The sequence below is a fragment of the Monodelphis domestica genome, chromosome 6 (assembly GCF_027887165.1).
Source record: "Monodelphis domestica isolate mMonDom1 chromosome 6, mMonDom1.pri, whole genome shotgun sequence".
NCBI classification, from domain to species: domain Eukaryota; kingdom Metazoa; phylum Chordata; class Mammalia; order Didelphimorphia; family Didelphidae; genus Monodelphis; species Monodelphis domestica.
In genome coordinates this window covers 90,294,422-90,319,028 of record NC_077232.1, presented here as the reverse complement: position 1 = coordinate 90,319,028, position 24,607 = coordinate 90,294,422, and the positions used below count along the sequence as shown (strand labels likewise).

General features: G+C 38.2%; 1 protein-coding gene across 1 annotated transcript; it reads right to left on the bottom strand.

Annotated features, from left to right (window-relative positions):
- Window positions 1–1,182: 1,182 nt before the first annotated feature.
- Window positions 1,183–10,839, bottom strand: CYTL1 (cytokine like 1). The gene is made up of 4 exons (XM_007496743.3): window positions 10,516–10,839; window positions 9,890–9,934; window positions 3,906–4,034; window positions 1,183–1,853 (listed from the first exon to the last, which is right to left on the bottom strand). The coding sequence occupies exons 1-4, from the start codon at window positions 10,657–10,659 to the stop codon at window positions 1,707–1,709; spliced, it is 465 nt and encodes a 154-aa protein (XP_007496805.1). The 5' UTR covers window positions 10,660–10,839; the 3' UTR covers window positions 1,183–1,706.
- Between the last annotated feature and the right edge of the window lie 13,768 nt (window positions 10,840–24,607).

The window sequence follows — 24,607 nt, the reverse complement described above, 5'->3', positions numbered from 1 at the left end:
ATCTGAGGTCTAATATTATGGAGAAACTTGAAGTATAGGTTTCTTTTTTCCTATCCAACTATTTCCCTTCTATTGTCATTTACATTGTTTTTATTTATGAAAAAAAAAAACTTTTTGATTTCATAGAATCGGAATTGTTTGTTTTGTCTTCTTTGACCTGCTTTTTTATCTGTTCATGAACTCTTTCTCTAGCTAGACAGGTGAGAAATATTTTCTTCTTTGTTCTTGTAATTTGTTTATTATGTGACATTTGTTATCTAGGTCATGTACTCATTTGGAGCTTACTGTGGCATATGTTCGATCTTGCTCTAAATCTAATTTCTAGCAGATTTCTTTCTAGTCTTCTGATCCAGGTAATTATAGTTTTTGGGTTTATTGAACATTATGCTACCATATTCATTTGCTTCTTTCTATGTGCTTACCTTCTTTACCACAAGCCATCTAATCTTGACACATTTACTCCTCTTGCTTGGCATGCACTTGTTCTCTGGAATCTTCCATGCTAGAAACTACCAGCTTCCCAGTTAATTGTAACCTGTTGTTAATACAAAGAAGACATATTTGGGTAGTATAATATTCTTCCCTATAGAATACCTGTTGGTTTTTTTTCAGTATCAGAGAGAAAGTACCCTGTTATATAGGAAAAATCATGATTTCTCACAGTGGACTGGGTGAGTAGAGATGCCTAGCTCTCATCTGGGCTCTGGGTTCAGAGGGAATTTCTCATTAGCTTATTAATCTCTTTCTTTTGCTGTTGATAGAAGATAGTTTCTTGGACAACCCTCTATTTCCATTCTAAGTAAGACATAGACATGTCTTGTTCCTTTGGAGATTCCTCTTATGGTGTCCTGGTCTCTACACTGGATGTATTCTTGCTTTCCTTCTTTCATTCCAAGCATCTTCCCTTGCATGAATCAAAATACACCTCTAAGAAAAGCCTGCATCAGACTGCCACTGACACATCCATCGACGACAGTCAGAGCAATGAAAAAGAAGAGATTCCCTAAAAGGTATAAAGAAGTGGTGGCCTTGCATGGTGGCATCAGACTGGGTGTCATGTTATGTCATGACCCGAAAACATGACCAGTGACAGTAACTTTCAAGGTAGAAACAGAATCTGCTTAGAAAAGCAAGTTACAAGAGGATTGTTAAAAAAGAAGAGAACATTCATGACAATTGGATAAGTCACAGAGAAGACAATTGTTTCTCTATGAAAAGTGATCTTTAATTAAAGTTTGCATTAATTAAAGCTTGAAAGGACATTTTCTCTAACACCATCTTTGAAAAGAAACTTGAAAAACAATACAGAGATAGGTTTAGTATTTTAAACAAGACTCTGCAGAATCTTTTTCTCTTATGGCCAGCTTGGGCAAAAGAGTCTAGCTCACTATACGCAAAGCTTAAACAAGAATGGAAGGAGCTTTTGCTCTGACCAAGTTAGGCTTGTAATGAAAGCACCTCCTTTTGCTTGCTATAAAGGCAGCCATTCATGAGGAATAAACAAATCTAGCATTTCATTCTTACTGTTCAAATAAACAGATCAGGCCTCCTGGCTAAATGGAAATATCCAGTGAAAAGCAAGCTTTCTAGTCCAGTTTTGACATACAGCTCTCCAGCTAGCCAATGGACTTGCTCATTTCCTGGAGATGGAAAAATGCACAGCAGAATTGGGGATTACACACATAAGCACTGTTGGGTACATGATTTTAACCAGATGACGTTTTGGCAGCTGGTGTCATTGGAAACATCTTGGGAACTTCCTTCAGCTCTGACCTAACTTGAGATCTTACAGTTGTGGGTGCTTGGATGGGGTTTTCCAGGGCCTCACAGTCATCAGACAAGAACACCAAGTCCTGCGGAAACAAGAGAAGAGTGCCAGCATTAGAAAAGAAGGGAGAAGAGGCAGATAAAACTTCAAGAAGTCCGTAATAGTGAGGTGCTCCTGAGCATGCTAAGTACAGGTTCAGAGATGGAAAAAGCAAGGGCCCAGAGGTCTTGTGAGGTAGGTAGCTGCCATTGATCTTGGTGACAAAAACTGATCATTGGGCAGCCCTTTTCTGGATGCCATACCTTGACTTCTTCTTCTTCTTCTTCTTCTTCTTCTTCTTCTTCTTCTCCTCCTCCTTCTCCTCCTCCTCCTCCTCCTCCTCCTTCTTCCCCTTACCTTCTATCTTGGAATAAATACTATATATTGGATCAGAAGAGGAGTAAGGGCTAGGCAATGGGTTAAGTGACTTTGCCCAGGGTCACACAGCTGGGAAGTGTCTGAGACCAGATTTGAACTCAGGACCTCCCATTTCTTGGCTTGCCTCCCAATCCACTAAGCCATCCAGCTGACCCCATTGCCTTGACATTTCTGGCAACTTTCAGGATAGCTGACCATACCAGTATCATCCTAAGAGCACACCCAATTAACCAGACTCTCTATAAGCTACAGGGTATTCACCTAGATTCCTCACTCTTCCTCCATTTAATAAACTCAGCCCTGCAATATGAGCTGAGTTAAGGACCCAGCCTAGAAGTCCTTGCTAGCTTCAGTTTTACAATTTGATTCCTAGGTTTCAGATATTTCTTAGCAGAGTTTCCTTGGGCAAGTCACTTAACCCCCATTGCCTAGCTGTAACTGCTCTTCTGCCTTGGAACTAATAAACAATATTGATTCTAAGATGGAAGATAAAGTTTTTTTAAAGTAAATTACTACTAAGTCCAGAGAGGGAGTGAGGCTGGTGCTCTCATCAGTCTTATTGGCAAAAATTGCTGCCTTCCTGTTCCACTAGATTAATTGCCTTGTATGATTAAGCTAGTTCACCGGGTATAATCACATTACAGATCACATTTCATAATACAGGCTCGAATAATTTTTTAATCTTCCTTTTTCTCTGTCTCTCCCCACCAACTTCAGCATCTTTTCAACATTTGGGGAATATTACAAAGCTATGTAGTCTAATCAACAGAAATAACTGAAAGCCCAGAGAAGTTAACAATGACCTGAAGTATATATGATACTAAAGTTCTTTACTCTTGTACTTTAAGTCAGTTATGAAATCTTGCCCCATCTGTTCTTTACAGTTATTTTTAATCTGTTTCTTCCTTTCTATTTCCATTGTGATCTACTTTATAATCTGTGTCTGGACTACTACAGTGCCATTTTAAATGGCCTCCCTGCTTTCATTTCTCCTCTTCCAATCCACCCTATTTAATTTTCCAGATGAATCTTTCTAAAGCATAGCTTTTATCATTCCATAACCTCCTTTTAATAGCTTCTTACTGCTTCAAGGAAAAATTAAGCTCCTTAGCCTGGCATTCAAGACCTTCCACATTCTAACTTTATTTTTCTTTTAACCCTTTACCTTCTGTCTTAGAATCAATACTATATATTGGTTCCAAGGCAGAAGAATGGTAAGGGCTAGGCAATGGGGGTTAAGTGACTTGCCCAGGGTCACCCAGCTAGTATCTGAGGCTGGATTTGAAGTCAGATTTTCCTATATCTAAGTATGGTTTTCAATCTACTAAGCCACCCAGCTGTCTCTTCTTATTTGCCACCACTCTCTTGCATGAATTCTCTTCTTTTCCCTTGCCACCTATCATCTGTATCCTTCCTGTTTGCTTAGAAGACTCAGTTTCAGTCTTTCCTCTTCCTGATTACCCCAAATGACAGTGGTGTCTGCCTCCTCTGAGCACTTATGCACTCATTTGGCATTTGCTATAATCCACTTTATATCAGTGGTTATGCTTTTATGTATACGAGGCTCATTTTCCTCAATAGATTATAATTTCTATTCAGACAGAGACCATGTTTTATAATCTGTTATATCCCATAGTAGGCTTCCCACATAGAGAAGAAGTGTGAGAATTATTCGGTAGATCAGGGCAAACAAAAGAGGTCACTAAAAATGTTAACATACCCGTCTGCAGAATGAGTTCATGATGGTGTACAGTTTCCGCACTTTGTCTTTCAGGGCACCCACTTGAGTAACTTTCCGACACCTGGGTGATGCTACAAAGTCCCGTAGTTTGGCCAACACGCAGTAATTCTGAAAGTGCAAAGTGATAGACGATTCATGGAACAGAATGACAGTGGAAGACGAGCTCCTGCAAGTTGAGTAGAAGCTCTTTGTTTGAAAGAAGTGACTTTCATATGTCTTCATGAAGGATGTAGTCAGTTGAAAAGCATTTAGAAAGCACCAACTATATTCCAGGAGCTATGAGAGAGTTCTTTTTTCTTCTCTGGCAATGTTCTTTATATTCTCAGTATTTACATAGGCAACATTGGCAGCATAGGGGTGATTAATGGAGTCCTGGAAAGAGGACTAAACTAGGAATCAAGAAGCCTAAACTAGTCAGAGCTCTAATGTTAACTGACTGACTAGGTAATCTTGAAAAAGCCACTGGAATTCACCATTTTTACAAATGCTAATAGTAATTGCTCTAATTACTTATTATGTAGACCTTTCTTGTGGAGGAAGATGGTGAGTGAGAATAGCAGACATTTATCTGGTCTTGTAGTAGTCATGAACAGACAGTAAGGTGGCACAGTGGATAGAGTCAGAATTAAAGTCAGGAAGACTCATCTTCATGAGTTCAAATATGACTTCAGACATTCACTAGTAGTGTGACCCTGGAAAAGTCATTTAACCCAGTCTGCCTCATTTTCTTCAGTTTAAAAATGAGCAAGAGAAGGACATGACAAACTATTCCAGGATCTTTGCTAAGAAAACACCAAATAAGGTCCCAGAATTAGATACAACTGAGCAACAATAAAGTAGTCACAAAGGGCTTCATATATATTATTTCATTTGATTTAATAATTTTATAAGGTAGGTAATATAGGCATTACTATCCCTATTTTATAGATGGGGAAACTGAGGCTCAGTGCTTGATAAAGGTCATACAAATAGTATCAGCTTTAGAATATAAATACAAGTTGCTCCTGACTGTAAATCTAGGATTCCTTTCCTTTCCATATTTCCCAATAATGAAAAAATAATGCTTGGAAATAGTTTAGTCAACATATACATTTCTTGTTATGACTTGGGACCTGACCTTTGTCTTTTGTCTTTTGTCTTCTTAAAAATTGTCATCAATTGATTCAAAAGCTACTGATGAAATATTTCCTTCCCAACGTTTCTTTCTGCAACACATCGTTTGAGGTCCACTTCAAATGTCACCTCTTCCATAACGTCTTCCCTTCTGTACTGAGCCAGAGATTATTTGCCCCCCCCCCACTCTAATACTTAAGGGGAACTATCAGAAGCAAAGCATATTACTCACACGACATCATTAGATCTTCATAATACCCATGTGGGTGGGGAGGAGTAGCATCATGGCTGAAGGACAGAGTATTGGACCTACAACCAGAAAGATCTTGGTTTGAATCCCACCTCAGATACTTACTGACTGTGAGACCCAAAGCAACCAGCTTTCTTTTTTTGCAAGATGAAAGTGAGAATAACCATAGCACTTAGCTCATTAAACTGCTGTGAAGATCAAATGACAATGTATAGAAGGTGTTTCACAAGCTTAGAGGATTTTATAGGACAGGGATAGAGACCAGATTCTCTAGTGAAGAAAATCCCTTTACCAATGCCAATTGGAACCTTCTCTGCAATTTGTAGTCCCAGGGACTTGCCTAGAACACTGAGAGGCTGACATGCCCAGAATCACAAAACCAGGACATGTTGAAGGTAAGACGAACCCAGTTGTGACTATGAGGCCAGCTCTCTCTCAGCATTCCATGTTGCTTAATTATAAATCTGTTCCAAACTCTTGGCTTGCTTCTGGTGGCAGGAAAGAGATTAAAGGTATGCACTGAAGGGCGGTATAGTGGGAAAAGTCTTCCACTATTTTAGGGATCAGACCACCCAAGACCAACTAGCTGGCTGTATGACTTTGGGCAAATAATTCTAGCTCATGTATAAAATGAAAATGTTGGTGATTGTCACTTATTTTTTCTTTCCATAATATTAAATCAATTTTTAAATTTAAATTTTATTGCATTTTAAAATGCAATATAAATATCAATTATCACACATAGAGGTTGTGAGGTGGCATAATGGGCAAGTGTCCTGGGCTTGGAGTTAGGAAGACTCAAGTTCAAATTCTATCTCAGATACTAACTGCAGAGCCTTAGTCAAATCACTTTGCCTCTCTCTCTGCCTCAGTTTCTTATTGTGCAAAATTATGATAATGATAGTAGCTACACACGTAGTTATTATGAGGATCAAGTGAAATGCCATCTATAGTGTTTTGCAAACCATAAAGTATCACATAAAAGTGTTTGTCTTTGTTTAATGATTAATTATTAAATTAAATAGGGACTAATTATTCTTATTTGGCAGATGAGGAATCTGAGGTTTAAAGAGGTTCTTGCCTAGTCTATTGTCACAGAATTTATGAGTATCAGAATTGAGATTTAAAATTAGCTTCCTGACTTGATGATCAGTTCTGCTCATTGTCCATTCTGCCATATTTTCTTTCCTTCTCTTTCAGTGGAACCACAGGAATAGTTCTTAGACCTTCCATGACATTCTGCCTAATGTTGTAATCCACTAGTTTTTTTTTAGATAGAGTTGTGTATACAGTGATGTGAGTCATCAATGCTCATCAGTTTGTATTGTGATTGTTTTCTTGTCTTAGCTCCTTCCTAGATCTATAAGATCTGTTCTTTTTTTGTTTTCCTCACTGCCGAGCATGTTTCCAATCAAACCTTGTTTAATGGAACTGAGGTCATATTTGAACTCAGGACCTCCTATCTCTAAGCCTGACTTTCTACCCATGGAGCCACCTACCTACCTCTCTAATAACTGGACTCATCAGGGACTCTTGCTCCCAAAAATCTTTGGATAAGAGTATTTGCTGCTTTTCTTTTTGAGAAATCAAAGCACAAAACTAACTCAGACTAAGCAAAAGATTAATACATGTTGATTGTTGATTCATTTAAAGTCTTCAGTCCAAATCCCAATGTTGACACTCCCCCTGTCCTAAGAGTCCCTTAACTCTGAATGATTCTCTGACCTCAGGCATCAGTCAGACTTCTCCTTACTAGCCATCAGTGACTGGACTGTTTATCTATACAGCTAAGCCATTGGGTGGCAGCTGAAGAACACCAGTCTGGGACCCATACCACGAAGACAACTACATTGATAGAACATGGTGGAAGGATCGCTCTTCTGCTTGCAGCCTTCACTCCCAGAATACCACCTTTTGATTTGGGAGCACATCAGACTATCTCAGAGTACAAAAATATTAAATAGAAATTCAGTAACTTGACTGGCAGTATTTGTGTGAGTGATTTGCCTCAATGACCCAAGTAGGGAATAATTTTTAGAGAAGTAAATGGTTTTGTCTATAGATAGATAATTAATTGATTTTTTAAAACCTTTACATTCTGTCTTAATGATACTTAATTATCAGTTCTGCTCATTGACCATTCTGCCATATTGTCTATCTTTCTCTTTCAGTTGAACCACAGGAACAGTTGTGAGACGTTACTATGTATTGGTTCCAAGGCAGAAGAATAGTAAGGGCTAGGCAATGGGTCACATTGCCCAGGGTCACCCAGCTAAGAAGTGTCTGAGGTCAAATTTGAACCCAGGACCTCTCATCTCTAGGCCTGGCTCTCAATCCACTGAACCACCCGGCTGCCTGCTGCTTATTAATTTAACTAGAGTCCAAGCAAAGTCTGAAGTTCTCTTCCTTCCCAGGACTAGTCCTTATATTTGTTTCCATAAGACCATTTCACAATTGCATTGTTAATATATGACTACTTAGTCATCTGCATGCTATCTTCCCAATTAAGACTATGAAATCCTTAAAAGCAGGAACTGAGGGGCCAACTGGGTAGCTCAGTGCATTGAGAGCCAGGCCTAGAGACTGGGAGGTCCTGGTTCAAATCTGATCTCAGACACTTCCTAATTGTGTGACCCTGGGCAAGTCACTTGACCCCCATTGCCTAGACCTTATCACTCTTCTGCCTTGGAGCCAATACACAGTATTGATTCTAAGGTGGGAGGTAAGAATTGTTGTTGTGTGTGTGTTTTTTAAAAAAGGGTCAGTTGAAGGGGCAGCTGGGTATCTCAATGGATTGAGAGTCAGGCCCAGAGATGGGAGGTCCAGGGTTCAAATTTGGCCTCAGATACTTCCCAGCTGTGTGACCCTGGGCAAGTCACTTGACCCCCACCCCCCCATTGCCTAGCCCTTACCACTCCCCTGTTTTGAAACCAATACACAGTATTGATTCTAAAATGGAAAGTAAGGGCTTAAAAAAAGCAAGGACTGGCGGTGGGAGGTTCTCAGAAGTACCCAGAATTCAGTACAGTGCTTGGGTACATTGTAGATACTTAATCATCAACTTATGATGCTGTTAATGTGTTATTCATTATATAACTAATTCCTAGGAGAAGACTGTAAAACTCCACTAGTAACATCATTTAGTTACTCTCCCAGTTATAACATTGTTCCTATGGCATGTACTGCCCCCCTGTAACTACCATTATTTCACTTGAAGGCATGTTTCTTAATAGCAATAAGTACTCTATGGGGGATGCCCAAACTTCTCTTATTGAAACTGTTCTGCCTTCTGCCTGTATTATAATTATTCCCATATGGGTCTTAACTATCAGATCATACTTCCTAGTATATTATAAATACTAATTTTCCTGGGCACAGAGGCGGACTTGGTAAGTCTTTCTGTCTTTTGGGGTGTTGATCATAGAGCCCAAATGTTTGTTGACTACCCAGTGCTGTACATCTTCCCCAGATAAAGTACTTACCATAGAAATGACTACAAATTTATCATTCCTATTATTGCTTCTCTCCTGATGGTCCCATTCATATTGCTTAGAACTCATTACTTCTGGAGCAACAGTAAAATGCTATTTTGTAGGTAACAACAGGAATGTGAAGATCTCTTGCTTTAAATGAGGAAAACTAGTTCTTATTCAAGTCAGAAATTCTAGCAGTCATTCTATTTTTTTCTTAAAAAACCAAAACAAACAAACAAACAAACCCTTAAAACAACCCTTATTTTCTATCTTAGAATTGATACTAGGTGTAGGCTCCAAGGCAGAAGATCAGTAAACAGTAGGCAAATAGGGTCAAGTGACTTGCCCAGGATCATACGGCTAGGAAGTGTCTGAGGCCAGAATTGGACCCAGGATCTCCTGTCTCCAAACCTTGTGCTCTATTCATTGAGCCACCTAGCTGCCCTTATCTTTTTCTAGATAAAGCTTAGCATTTAGAAGACTTTTTCATTTAGATGATGTTATGAATAGAGCACTGCATTTGGAGTTGGAGAACCTAGATTTTAAGCTCCAATGTATAACTTCATTACCCTTGTGTGAAATGAGGTACATCTCCTCGAGCCCCCTTCCTTCCAGCTCTAAGACTAATTGTATTATCATTTGAAACAGGATAATAGAATATGACTCAAAGACCCAGATTCCTAGATATATGTGCATATTGGGCCAATCTTGTGAGTTAGGCAATGAAAACATTAGGACCATTTTATAGATGAGGAAACTGAGGGTTTACATTAAGGAATTTCCCCCAAATCACATAGCGAATAAAGCCCCAGAGATAGGATTTGAACTAACACATCTAATTCTACGTTCAGTGTTAGTTTGACTACACAATATTTGTTCTCTATGAACCCTGTCTTTTATTTCCCCAGATCCCCTCTTATATGACTGTTCTACACTGATCTACATTCCACTCAGATTGTTTGCTAAGGCAATATTTCCAAATCTCTTTCATCCTTGTATGATTGATGATCTATCATCTCCAGCCATACCCTCCATGTAATAATAGTTTTCCTCTTCTCTCCTCTGAACCCAACATGTGTACATACCTCCAACTTCTAATGTTTAGATCTGACAAAGAATCAACTTACGTGAATATCCAAGTAAAGCCTGGGCAGCCCCTCCACACAAGGCTCCTAGAAGTAAGGAGCACAGATGGTTTATTATTAAATATTCTTGAGAGACACAGCAAATTCCATAAGCCAGTCTTTCATAGGGTCATAAGATTAAACAGCTAGAAGGAATCTTGTTCAATAAAAGATAGGATGTCAGGGTTCAAGTGAACCTTAGAATATAGAAAGTTAGCGCTGAAAAGGAACTTAGAGCAGAGAATAAAGATTTTTAAACTTGGAAGGGATTTTAGAACACAGAATGCTTGTGGTGGAAAGATTTTAGAACCTAAAGTGTTAGAGCTGAAAAGGATCTTGGAATACAGAATTTTAGAGCTGAAAAGGAATGTAGAACAGAGATCATGGATTATTAGAGCTGGAAGGAATCTCAGAAAACGGAAGTTAGAGAAAGGATGTTAGAATGGGAACATGAATTGTTAGAGTTGGATGATCTTAGAACAAAGAATGTTAGAGATGGAAAAGACTTTAGAGCACAGAATGTTAGAACTGAAAGTTGCTTTAGAGATTGTTGAGTCCAGTTGCCTAATTTTTCTGAGGAAGAAATGGAAGCTCTTAAAATATATTTTTTAAAAGAGTAATATACTTACCAAGGGCTCCTCATTCTGCAGTGTGTTAAAGGAATCCATGATTTCTTTGCTCAGATTTAGCATCCTTGAGTAGCATGTTGGAGGAGCTGCATTAGCCAACAGGGAAATGGAGAAAAGTACCACCAAGCCAAACAGGCGCTTCATGGTTCTGCTCTTGTTTGGTAAGATCCAAGACTCAACACTCTGGGCTCAGGGGCTTAAATAAGGCACTCGTGGCTTCTCATTTAAACAGCATTCAGAACCAATGTAGGAAACCACTTTGGGGGTGGTCCAAGGAACAACCAGCTCCAGTTCTCAATTTCCTGCAGTCTCCAGAGCCAGGGCTGGGCACAGAATCCAGCTAGAGGGTGAGAAAGAGGAGGGGCAGGGAATAACAAAACAAACACAAATGGAACACTTTATCCTTTCAGCTCCTGAACAGACCTCCAGTTAGTCAGAGCAGAGAAGACTGGAGGGCATGAAAAGGGAAAGGGTTATGACATTGAAGTACTGGAGAAATGGCCCAACTCATTGATGCCTGAGGTCTAGGAAGGTGGAAGATGGAGCTTGTCAATCTGAGAGTTTCTCAAAATGATGGATGAACTCTTGTCACAGAGTCTCAAAGCTGGAAAAGATCTCAGAATTAGAAGGGACTTTAGGACAGAGGATATCAGAGCTGGAAAGGACGTTAGAGATTATTTTTGTACTGCCAAGCATAAGAATGATGTGGATAAAGTTACCTGGATTTTTAAGAAAGAAAATTGACAAAGACTCTCATATCAAGAGAGTCTCACCTATATAGAGTCTTTCAAAGACATCTTTTTTTTTTCTTTTGACTTGATAAGATTAGAGAGATGTGGTTTAGATAATAGCAAAATTAAGTGGACTCTGACCCAGATGAGTGGCCAGAACTAAAGAAGCCCAACTTAAAAGGCAATTTCTTTCGGAGATCCTCAGTGGTCTGTGTTTGACCCTATGCTGCTATTTTTTTTACCAATGACTTGGATAAAGGCAAAAATGGGACATTTAGCAAACTAGAAGATGACACAAAACTTGAAAGGATAACTAACAGAAATAGATTACCCAGAAAGATTACACATCTATAAAGACCTCAATGAGCTAGGGTTTGGGGTTCAACCCAATAAGATGACATCTAATTAAGATAAATGCAACATTTTTTGCTTGGGATAAGAAAAAAAAAACAGCATAATATCTATAAAAAGAGATTGTGTGAAGAAATCAAGGAATTTTATGGTTTACAAACTCAATATATGTTAAAACATGATATGTCAGACAAAAAAATCCAATCTTAGGTTGAATTAAGAGAGGAATAGAATTTAAGACTAGGGAGATGGCAGCTTCTTATAGCCTATCCTAGAAGTCACATGTATATTCTATCAAATTGTGATAAATATTGACCAATATTTATGTGATAAATATATCTCTTGTTATATATTATGTTATGTGTTATACAGTATTATATTACATGGATAGGAAATATATCAAATATGTGATAAAAATATATCTTCCTCTATATTTTTATAGTTGTTGGCTAAAATTTCTCCTCTCTGCTTGGCTCACTCTTCTTTGTTTCCCTAGTTATGTGTGTACTATCTTTCCCTGAATTAGATAGTAAATTTCTTGATGACATGGCCTGTATATTTATTATTTTATTTTTATTTTTTAAACCCTTACCTTCCATCTTGGAGTCAATACTGTGTATTGGTTCCAAGGCAGAAGAGTGGTAAGGGCTAGGCAATGGGGGTCAAGTGACTTGCCCAGGGTCACACAGCTGGGAAGTGTCTGAAGCCACATTTGAACCTAGGACCTCCCATCTCTAGGCCTGGCTCTCAATCCACTGAACAACCCAGCTGTCCCCCCCCCCCCATATTTTAAAAAATTGTTTGTAGTTGTAGCACCAAGTATAGGGTTTAGAACACAGTATTAACAACAACAGCAGCTTATATTTATTCAACACTTGTTTACAAAGCACTTGATATATGTTATTTCATTTGATTTGCACAACTACCCTGTGAAGTTGTTGTCATTTAATTGTTTCAGTCATATCTGACTTTTTGTTTCCCTATCTGGGGTTTTCTTGGCAAAGATACTAGAGTGGTTTGCTATTTCCTTCTCTAGCTCATTTTATAGATGTGGAAACTGAGACAAACAGAGTTAAGTGCTTACCCAAGGTCACACAGCTAGTATGTGTCCAAGACCAGATTTGAACTTGTGAAGATGAGCCTTTTTGACTTCTGGCTTGGCATTCTGTCCACTGCACCACCTAGCTGCCCTTCCCTGTGAGGAAAGTGCTATTATTATCCCTAGATTCCATAATAGGAGACTGGAAGGAGGTAAGTAATTTTTCCAAAGTCTTATTGTTGCTAAATATTTGAGATGAAATTAGAATTCAGGTCTTTTTGACTCCAAGGCCAGTGCTCTATTCATTTTACCATCTGCTGCCTCAGTGGGCTCTCTGTTGTCTATTGAATTATATAACAAAGTTAGATGATAGTATAACCCAGATTTCTAGACAGACTTGGGGGCATTTTTGCATGTGCTGCTAAGAAGAATGCTGACTGGTGAAGGGAATGAAGATTAGATGTTGTCTGCCTGCATGTAGGGCATAATTAGTTCCTAAGGTTTTTAGAGTTAGAGCTGGAATCTTTGGTTCTAGATCTTCTTTGGAACTGATATCAGGTCAGAGATAGAGAAAGATTTTTGAACCTTGAGATAATATGGAGGAAGTTTGGCTTCTTAAAAATGTCCTGATTTCCATCTTACCTCTTGAGAGGTTTTAGAAACTAAGGATAATTTCCCAATTGACAAATAGTCAAAGGATATGAACAAGCAGTTCTTAGATGAAGAAATCAAAGCTATCAATAATCATATGAAAAAATGTTCAAAAATCACTCTTTTTTTTTTTAAACCCTTACCTTCCATCTTGGAATCAATGCTGTGTATTGGCTCCAAAGGGATAGGCAATTGGGGGTCAAGTGACTTGCCTAGGGTCACACACCTGGGAAGTGTCTGAGGCCAGATTTGAACCTAGGACCTCCCGTCTCTAGGCCTGGCTCTCAATCCACTGAGCCACCCAGCTGCCCCCCAAAATCACTTTTGATTAGAGAAATGTAAATTAAAACAACTATGAGGTTCTACCTCAAAGCTATCAGATTGGTAAAGGGAAGTGATAAACGTTGGAGGAGATGTAGCAAAATTGGGGCTCTAATATATTGTTGGTAGAGTTGTAAACTAATCCAATCATTGTGGAGGGCAATTTGGAATTATGCCCAAAGGGCTATAAAACTGTGCATACACTTTGATCCTCTAATACTACAACTAGGCTTGTATCCCAAAGAGATTATAAAAAGGGGAAAGGACCTACTTGTACAAAAATATTTATAGCTGCTCTTTGTGGTGGCAAAGAATTGGAAATTGAGGGAATTTTCAACTGGGAAATGCCTGAATAAATTGTGGTACATGTTGCTAATGGAGTACTATTTTGCTATAAGAAATGATAAGCAGGATGAATTCAGAAAAATGTTAGAAAGACCGACATGAACTGATGCAAAGCAAAGAAGCAGACTCAGGAGAATGTTGTACACAGTAACAGCAATATTGTACGATGATCAACTGTGAAAGACTTAGCTATTCTCAGCAATACAAAGATTCAGGACAATTTTGAAGGACTTATGACAAAGAATGTTCTCCCCCTCCAGAGAAAGAACTGTTGGAATCAGGTGCAGATCAAAGCAAATTATTTTTCACGTTAGTTTATTTATGGTTTTATTTTGGGGTTTTGGTTTTATATGGATATTCTCTTACAATAATGATAAATATAGAAGTATGTTTTGTAAGATAATATATGTATACAGATACAGTACTACAGATCAAATTGCTTATCATCTCTAAGCTGGGGAGGGAAAGAAAAAGATAATTTAGATATTATAACTTTAGAAAACATGTTGAAAATTGTTATTAATGTAGTTGGGAAATAAAATATCTTGAGAAAAAGAACTATGGATAATTTCCCTTAGGGTAAGATTAGAATCTCTCTGAATGATTCCAACTGAGGCTTTATCTTGTTTCCATCAGGGGAATTTGTTTGCTCTTACGTATTTTTATGGTGTATCCTAATTTCTCCATTTGCTATTTTGCTTGGATAAATGAATTTGCTCCTCTTAGCTATTTATATTTCTTTGTCTTAAATTCCATTTTTATTTTCTATTCATGGAGATCCACATTTTCTCCCTTCTACCCCCAAAGTGAGGTAAGAAAAACAAAATCCACTTACAAATCTATAAAGCCAAGTAAAACAAATTCCTACATTAGACCACATCCAAAAATATACTGTTTCTTAATCAGCATTCTTACTTCTCTATTGGGAGGGGAATAGCATGTCTTCTTATGAGCTCTTTGGAATTGTGTTTGATCATTGAGAGTTCCTAAGTCTTTCAAAGGGCTATACTCTCCTTGTGATGGTCATTTATATAATCATAATTTAGTGGAAAGGGGTCGATCTGGTTGTTGGAAGTTATAACTTTCCCCCTTAATGACTATCTTTGAAGGAAATTTCTGACAAAAGAGGTTTGTGAGTGCTGTAGAAGTTCAAATACTTCCTCTGATGCCTGTTCCATTCTGTGGCCTAGGGCAAATTGCTCCATATCTCTGGGATTCTATTTCTTCATGTGTCAAATTAAGGAGATAGACTACATGGCCTCTGAGCTCCCTTCCAACTCCAGAATTATATACTTAAAGAGGTGTGAAGGTTGTGAGTTATTAGAGCTTCGGAGGCCCTGGCCTTGGGTATGTGCTTAGTACTTGACCCCAGACTAGAGAAAATACTCCATGGGGTAAATACCACCTGATCTAGGATGAAATGGGGCTGTTTCCTCTGAACATATCTTTCTGTTGAGTAGTCCTATTTAAGTTGCAGATTCCTGGAAGAAGGCCAGGCCAACAGTTCTAAGAAACTTCTGGTACTATCACATCTCTAAAACTCAGAAGATTCCTAGGGCCAGGAGGGGGTAGTAACTGTGACTACTGAAAGCCATAGAGAAACTGTTAACTTCTCTGTTTCCATGTCTCCTTTAGAAAAGCTTCTGAAAACAAACCCTGCTGTGAGTAGATTGTATGATGTTAGACTATGGGAATTCTTTAAACCCAGGACCAAGATAGAGAGGGGTTTTTGGAAGCTGATGAAAGTCTTCTCATTAGCGATGAAATTATACTCACATATAGTAGAGCAGTAACTAGAATCAGGTGATTGGGGCTTTGTCCCAGGAAGCTAGTATCCTATAAGGGAGCATTTCCTACTTATGACAGACATCTAGTTTGCAGTCTATAGTCTTCAGCAGACCATATTTTGTCCCACTCAACAGAATGATTCATTTAAAATTCTGTTTAATAGATAGATATCTGGAGCCCAACATCAGATTGCCTGCCCTGTCTCTGATGACATTTCAGAAAATAGAGCTGAAACCCCCTTTCCCTTATGTTACAGGACCCTCTGAACCTCCTTTGTCATCACAAATCTCTTGAAGAAGATTCTGAAAGTTTTGGTGTAAGTGATTGCTTGAATAGCAGGAGGTTAAGACTGAGCCTTTTCTAGGGTTGAGATTTGATTAGAATCAAACTTGGAGCATAACATTCCAGATCTTACCCCACGAATCATAATTTACCTGGCAATAGACTAGAAGCAATATCTAGAATGGCTTTAATCTCCTGACAGTTCTATATGGGATGAATAATGGTGTAATTGGAAGATTTTCAGGTCTAGAGTAAGAGAACCCAGGCTCACCCCCCCTCCTCTTCCTCCTCTTCCTCTTCCTCCTCTTCCTCTTCTTCCTCTTCCTCTTCTTCTTCTTCTTCTTCTTCTTCTTCTTCTTCTTCTTCTTCTTCTTCTTCTTCTTCTTCTTCTTCTTCTTCTTCTTCTTCTTCTTCTTCTTCTTCTTCTTCTTCTTCTTCTTCTTCTTCTTCTTCTTCTTCTTCTTCTTCTTCTTCTTCTTCTTCTTCTCCTTCTTCTTCTCCTTCTTCTTCTTCTTCTTCTTCTTCTCCTTCTTCTTCTCCTCCTTCTCCTCCTCCTCCTCCTCCTCCTCCTCCTCCTCCTTCTTCTTCTCCTTCTTCTTCTCCTTCTCCTCCTCCTCCTCCTTCTTCTCCTTCTTCTTTCTTCTTCCTCTTCCTCTTCCTCCTCCTTCTCCTCCTTCTTGTTTTTGTTCTTCTTATTCTTGACCTCCTCCTCCTCCTCTTCCTCCTTCTCCTTTTTTGCCATCCTCTTCCTTCTATCACTTGAAAGAATATGGTAACAAATCCTATCTTACCTGCCTCAGAAGACTGCAATAAGATATAAGAAATGGAATATGAAATAAGAAATCACTTTGAAGTTAGAAAACACAACTTAAGTAATATTATTATTTGTAGAAGAACTAACAAATTAGCATTTAGCAGGGCAGGATGGGAGTGTATACGATGGACAGCTATATGGGAAACAGTAATACAACTTTTAAGATGTACTTTTTTCCCCAGTGAATAATGTTTAAAAATGACCAAATAAAATAATGTTTAAAAGGAAAAAAAGATGTACTTTTTTAATGTTAGGAAGCTAATGTAGACTCTTCTGGTCCTCTTCAGGGCATGTAGATGTTTATTTTGCACACTTGAAATTCCATCTCTGTGTCTTTTCTCTGGCTGTTCCTCATGCTTGAAATTGTCTCCCTCCTAACTCCCACCTCTTGGCTTTCCTGATTTCCTGTCCCCTCCCTACCACCCCCAGTGACATCTCTTTGGGATTACTTTTACTTTATATCCTATCTTGTGAGCACATAATTTTTTGCATGTGGCCTTCCTCATTATAAGGAGATCTCATCTCTTTGGGGAATGTATTTTTTGCCTTACTTTTTGGTATTGCTAAATGCTTAACATGGTCCTGTCACATAGAAAGTGCTTAATAAATGCTTGTTGATTGACAAATTAATTTATCTCCAAAGATCCCCATTCCAGAGTCTTATCATGGCCTAGACTGTTCTCCAAAGCCATGCTATGACATATTTTATCAAATACAGCCTGGTGATGGGTTCTGTGGCTATTGAAAGACAGCCTAGTTGAATCTATACTGACTTGTCCCAAGATGAATGGTCATCAGATATTTTTTTTTTTTGCTACAGCAATTTATGAAATCATCTATGAGGTATAGAGGGGTTGCAACCACCACAGTGATGAAACCAAAGATTCTTGAAGTATCAAAGGAAGAAACTATATCAACTTCAATGTAAGTAACAGGAAGGCAAGGACTGTCTCTCTTAGTACCTAACACAATACTCTGAACACAGTAGGTGTTTAATTGATGCTCATTAAATGAGTTCACCAATAGAACTATTATAACAATGATTCAAAACCTTTAGACGGACAGAAACTCTTGTGGAACAAACTTCCAATTCTTTCTGATTTGGTATACACACCCAAGAGCCAAGTGTATATGCATGCACCTCAATCAGAGTCTGTTGTCCCCAGTGAGTGTAGGATTCCAACACACAATGGAAAAAGATGATAGGAAAAAAAAAACAGGCAAGAGAAGTTATTTCTGGCAATGTTCTAAAGATAGGTAGGGATAGGAGAAGTGATTAAGTGTCACCCAAACATAGCAACTGCTGGAATGTGTGAATTAGGGCTGGAATTTCATCTTGGGCTATGCTTAACCCTCAGTCGAGCTCCATTATGAAAGTTTATGATGTAAGAAGCCTTAGGTGGAATGTGCGGCCCACTTACTTCCCACCCAGCAGGCAAGCCAGCCTTTGAAAATACTTTTATGGCCAGGTTACAGGAAGTCTTTGGGGAGTCATCACTCCAATTCACAGATCCATGTTTGATCGTAGGTGAGGAAAATTAAAACACATTTTTTTCCCCACAAAATGAAAGAATTTGCTATATGGAGAGTAGTGTCACAAGGGTGGTCATCAGCATGAAGGCTTGGATGCATCCTGAGATTTGGGGCCTCTTAAATTAGCCTTATTGGAACCTTAGAGACTCCCAGGATCCTTCAAGAAATATGCTCCTACACGTGTAAAACCCAATGGAATTGTGTTTTGGCTATGGGAGGGGATGGGAGGAGGAGAGAGAAAGAACATGAATAATGGAACCACGGAAAAAGATTAGAAATTAATCAATTAAATAAAATTTTAAAAAAAGAAATAGGCTCCTAGTAAAAGGGAAAACAAATCTAGGGTTTGTTGGACAGGTGGTGGTTGGAAGAACCCATTGGTCTCTGGAAAAATATGCCCCTTTATGACTTTGGGAATTAGAATAAACAATCTCTGCTTGTTTCAAAGGTTGGGTTATTCTTGGGTTTCAGGGGACTATGTACAGAAAGATCCATATAGTACCTATGGAATGGAAACTGGAAGAGCAATGTGAATCAGTGGAAAAAGCAGAGGATGTGGTCTGGCTTCAATTTCCTGCTCTATCACTTACTCACTTGTGTGACTAGTCAAATCTCTCAACTTCTCTGATTCTCTGTATTTATTTTTTGTTGGGTGGGGGGAGGAAGATGGGAGAGAAGGGGTCATAAAATTATGCTTAATCTCCCTGCCCTGTTTTTGGAGATACCCTCTGTGTAATCATAGTAGTGTCTAATTCAAAAAGAAATAGAACTGGCCTGATATTGACCTAGAAAATCACAAGTGAACATTATTTATGTGGAATAGTATTTGAATTTTATTAAACACTTCTCATTTATATTTCAATCTGGGAAAGGCCTCACTGGCAATTTTGCATGACTTTGTTTTGAGGGTACCATGATGGTGGTGAATTTGTGTGAGATATGTAGCTGGTCCTAGAGCCAAGAAGAGCTAGGTTCAAATCTTATCTCTGATAAATGTTAAGGATGGGACTAGAAGCAAATCACTTAGTCAATCAATGCCACAGGATACCTGCTAAAATCCAATAGGTTGGTCTCAATTAGTGAAAATAATGAATCAAATGAAGTGGTCACATTATTTGAATTTACCCTACATGCTTCCATTGGGATGGAACTAATGACCATATTTTACATAATTATAATTTTGCATAATGCAAATTCAAATACATACTACCACTTCAGGAGATTCATTGTTGGCAAAGATTGGGATCTAGCTGTATACTAAATATTACTAATGAATTCCTCATTTGTCTCCCCATTTTAGTAACATCATAGGTCTATATCATTTCCCCTTACTCTATTGACTGTCCAGCCCCCCTCTAAATTCCAAAAAACAAAACTTTTTTTGTAATCTCACCAATTATTAGGAGGATACTGCTTTGTAATCTCTGAAGTGCTATATAAATGTGAGAAATTATGTGCTTAAACTCTAAGCCTTTTATTTTGTTTATTGAGAGAACTTCATATACTGTCCTTGTATATATACTACATAGATTATACTATACTTGAGGGACATATATACTAACATAGGAAGTAAATGTAGAAAAGATTTTCTCATTTTACAGGTGAGAAAACTGAGACGGAGAGATAGAGACAGAGAAAGACAGAGACAGAAACAGAGAGAGACAGAGGGACAGAGAGACAGAGAACAGAAAAATAGAGAGACAGATCACCCCATCAATCAACAGGCATTTACTAAGTACCTGCTGTACCCTTAACACCAACTAATGATGATGCTGGAGGAGGTCAGGCTGAGATGCAAAAGAACCAAACTGAGCTTCTATATTTTTTATTTGAAAGATTTTATTTAATTAATTGATTTAGAATACTTTTCCATGGTTGAATGATTCATGTTCTTTCCCTTCCCTCCTTCTACCCCCCTTCCTGTAGCCAACAAGTAGTTCCACTGGGTTTTACATGTGTCATTGATCAAAATCTATTTCCATATTATTGATATTTGCACTAGGGTGATCATTTAGTGTCTACATCCCCAATCGTATCCCCATCAAACCATGTGATCAAGCAGTTGTTTTTCTTCTGGGTTTCTTCTTCCACATTTCTTTCTCTGGATGTGGATAGCATTCTCGTAAGTCCCTCAGAATTGTCCTGGATCATTGCATTGCTGCTAGTAGAGAAGTCCATTACATTCGATTGTGCCACAGTTTATCTGTCTCTATGTATAAGGTTCTCCTGGTTCTTGAGCTGCTATATTATTAAAATAAAGTCTATCTGCAGTCTCTGGCTCATCTATCTCTGTGGTCCATTGAGCAGCTCAGCCATAACTCCTGGTAGCAGGATGAAGAAGTTTGGGGAACCAATCTTTAACTTCTCACTTCCAATCATATTGTTGACTCGTCAGCAGTCATTTTCATCAGGTAGGAGCCTGTAGCAGAGTATTCCAGGTCCTATTCTAGCACTTGGACAAGTAGGTGGTGCAGTGGATTGAAAAGTGAATTGGAGTCAGGCAATACTGCTTTCAAATCCTGCACCAGACCCTTATTAGCTGGGTAACTCTTAGTGAGACAGACTCTGTCTGCCTCAGTTTCCTCATCTATAATTTAGGGCTAATAATAGCACCTATCTACTGTATTGGTTGGGAGGATCAAATAAGATAATATTTATAAAGCACTTTGTAAACCTTAAAGTGCCCTATAAATGCTAGCTATTATTCCTTAGCCTCTCTGAGATTTGGGTTTCTAATCTGGAAAATGGAAGAGAACTTGTCTGGCCAGCTTCAGAAGGTTATGATAAGAATGAGAGGAGAGAAATATATGCAAAAGGGCTTTGAGAACTACAAAGATCAATCTGATCATCATCATCCTCATTCTAAGAACAATGTGAATGGATGCATATATCCACCAAGAGGCATCGGCCAGCTTTCACAACAGTGAGCTCATAGAAGCATGATCCACATTTATTTCACGAATGAATGAGTTCTTCTAATCTCTGACAGAGTTCATAAGTGAATTGTTGGGTGTCAGAAAAAATAATATCTATGGAAAATGAATGAATTGTCAGCTGTCCTGCCAGACATATGTTCCTTTCACAAAAGCCACATTTACCATTGCCTTTCATCCCCTTTCTCAGTGCTGACCACTGGAGAATGATATTCTGTTTTTATGTTGATGCTAAATTCTCTGTGGGGTACTTTTCCAAAGAGTAGAGACTCTGTCTTTACTCCTTATGCTTTTTTCCCCTGCCCATAGTTGCTTCTCAGATCACCATATGCTCCTGGTGAACTTGCCACCACAGTAAAAGGAACTGATGTTTATACAAATATATCTCAAATACATTTACGTGAGAGACAATGAGGAGTAGTGGATAGGGAAATAGAGAAAACTGTTTCCAGAATATGGGCGATTAGGGTTCAATCTCTGATGCTTTCTGGTTATATGACCCTGGACTAGTCACTTAACTTTTTATGTTCTAAAGACAATTTTTAAAAATGATAAATGCTAGGATAATTATGTGACCTATATGAGTAGAGAGAACTCCTCTCTCTTTATCAATGAAATCATTGGTCTGTCCCTCCTCCTCCCAATCCCCCAAACAAAATTATACAGTGCCTTAATTATGTGAAGTATTTTATAGGCCTCACAGCAATCCTCTTAGGGAGGCATTATTATACTGGTTTTATAAAAAAGGCAAACAGAGCTAAACGATGTTAAATGATTTTTCCATGATTACATGGTTAGCAAGAATCAAAGAAAGGATTTGAACTCAGGGGTGACTGAGTCCATCTAGTATTGTAGCCTTCCAATAATAGAGCCTCCTAATAAATCTGAACTGGCATGAGTCAAATTCTGAAGGGAAATGGGCTTATAGGAGCTAATTTTAAAATTTTCAGTCATGTGAGCATTTACCCATTGGAAGTCAGCAAATGCTTTAAATCATTATTAATTTAATTAAATCAAGGCATGATGATAATGATGATGATGATGATGAAGAAGAAGACTGACTAGACTGAGGAAGGTGATGTAGAAAATGTTGACAATGCAGATTAAATTGGAAGTATGGGGGGCAGCTGGGTGGCTCAGTAGATTGAGAGCCAGGCCTAGAGACAGGAGGTCCTAGGTTCAAATCTGGCTTCAGACACTTCCCAGCTGTGTGACCCTGGGCAAGTCACTTGACCCCCATTGCCTAGCCCTTACCACTCTTCTGCCTTGGAGCCAATACACAGTATTGACTCCAAGATGGAAGGTAAGGGTTTAAAAAAAATAAAAAAAAATAAATTGGAAGTATGTCCAGTGTACCATTTTCCCCCTTCTGAGGGTTGGTTGTTAACATCTACCGGCACACCACTGATCTATTTACCAGCTAAAAATCAACTCTCTCTCTCCATGTGATCCCTCAGGAGAGTGGTAAAGTGGATTATTTCACTGCCTTTCCAGGAAGAGAGAGGTAAGTTCCCATGACAACTTTGTCCCATAGATGAGATACGACAGGAAATCTAACATGCCTGCTAATGTTTGCTTTTGGCAATGTTTCATTTTGCAATGAATTTTCCAAAGGCTGATGATGATGTCATTTTCTCAGAAGAAGAATCTTCCATATTAAAAGATCATCTCAGTGAGGATGAAAGTGAATACTCAGTCCTCAAAGTGTATATCCCCTCATCAGTCCTTATGTCAAAAATTATTCATATAAATGTGTATATATATGTAATATGAATAAATATGTAGTTCCATCCTGTCCCCTTGAGATTGGAAGACTGTTTCCTTGTTCTCTTTGAACCTTCAGTCAAGCTAAAGATCTTACATTTCTGAAATGCTTAATAAAGTTTAATGAATTGAACTGTGGTGAAGTCAATCAATACTTAATGTTAGACTTTATAAAATTATTTTTGTTTTCCTCATTGTGCAAAATATCTCCCATGCCTGGAATATATACCTCCCTCGTCCTTACTTTTTAGAATCCTTATTTTATCTTCTAGTTAGCTCAAGTGCTTATATGAGACCTTTTCTGCTTGTTCCTCTCCACCTGATATTTCCTTATATCTCCTTTGGACATATTTTGTATGTAGGATTTGGCAAATACATGTACACATACTATCTTGTCCTATAAAATAAAAGCTCAGGTACCATTTCAGCTTGATTTTTGTATTTCTAAAAGCCCATAAGTATCTAGGCATATGCATACATACATATATGAAATCAGAGAAGCAAACAAAGGAGAGTAGGAAAAGGGAGACTGAGTCAGAAAATGAAAATGCAATGCACATATATGTTCATACACATAAAACACAATATAACATATATGTATATATATATAGTAGACATACTCTTACCTACTGTCCTAGCAACCATTTTTAAGACAGAACAAAGATTAAATAAACCAGGTTAAGTAACTTGCCCAGGACCATACAGCTAGCAAGTGTCTAAGGTCAAATTTGAACCCAGATCCTCCTGACTCCAGGCCTGGCCTTCTATCTACTGTGCCACCTAGCCTACCCCTAATAAGTATATTTTGAATTTGATCATTCAAAATGTATTCATTGGGTTGGTCTGGTCAGCTATCTATATATGACTCAATTCCCCAATGTATCTATTCCTTTTTCAAAAACATTGTATGGCTTGTTACATTCAAAGTTGGAAAGGACCTAATAGTTTATTTAATAGAACTCCCATTTGACAGATAAGGAAACTGAGGTCCAGAGTGACTTGATTGAGGTCCCACATCCAGATTTTGCTACCCCTATTGCCTTGGGTCTGAGGCTCATTTCTGAAACCTGAATGTACAAAACCTGGAAGCTCCTTGGGCCCATGAATATCAGCTAAATTAGGACTGGGGAAATTGGGGGAATCCTTGCTTTGGTGAGGAAACTGCCCTTCTTAGTTTATGGGGCAGGGTTTGGAGATTGTCACTATTGATACACTTTGTCGATTGATTTATAGGAGTTTATTGTTTATCAATATGGTCAATTTATATGATAGCTTTCTTTTATTTTACAGAGAGAGACAGACAGACAGAGACCGAGACCATAGAATGGAATATTGCATGCATTCTCAAATGAGGTTACTATATTGTTAGTTTTATTTACATTTTACTTTGTTATATGAGACCTCTCACAGAATTGCAATAACCTGCAGATGGTTGTTATGTCAAACAAAACACAACAATAAATCTTTAAAAATAAAATAAAGAAGGAAAGGATTTGTGCACATAATTACTTTAAAAAGCTGGAAGGAATCTTAGAACACA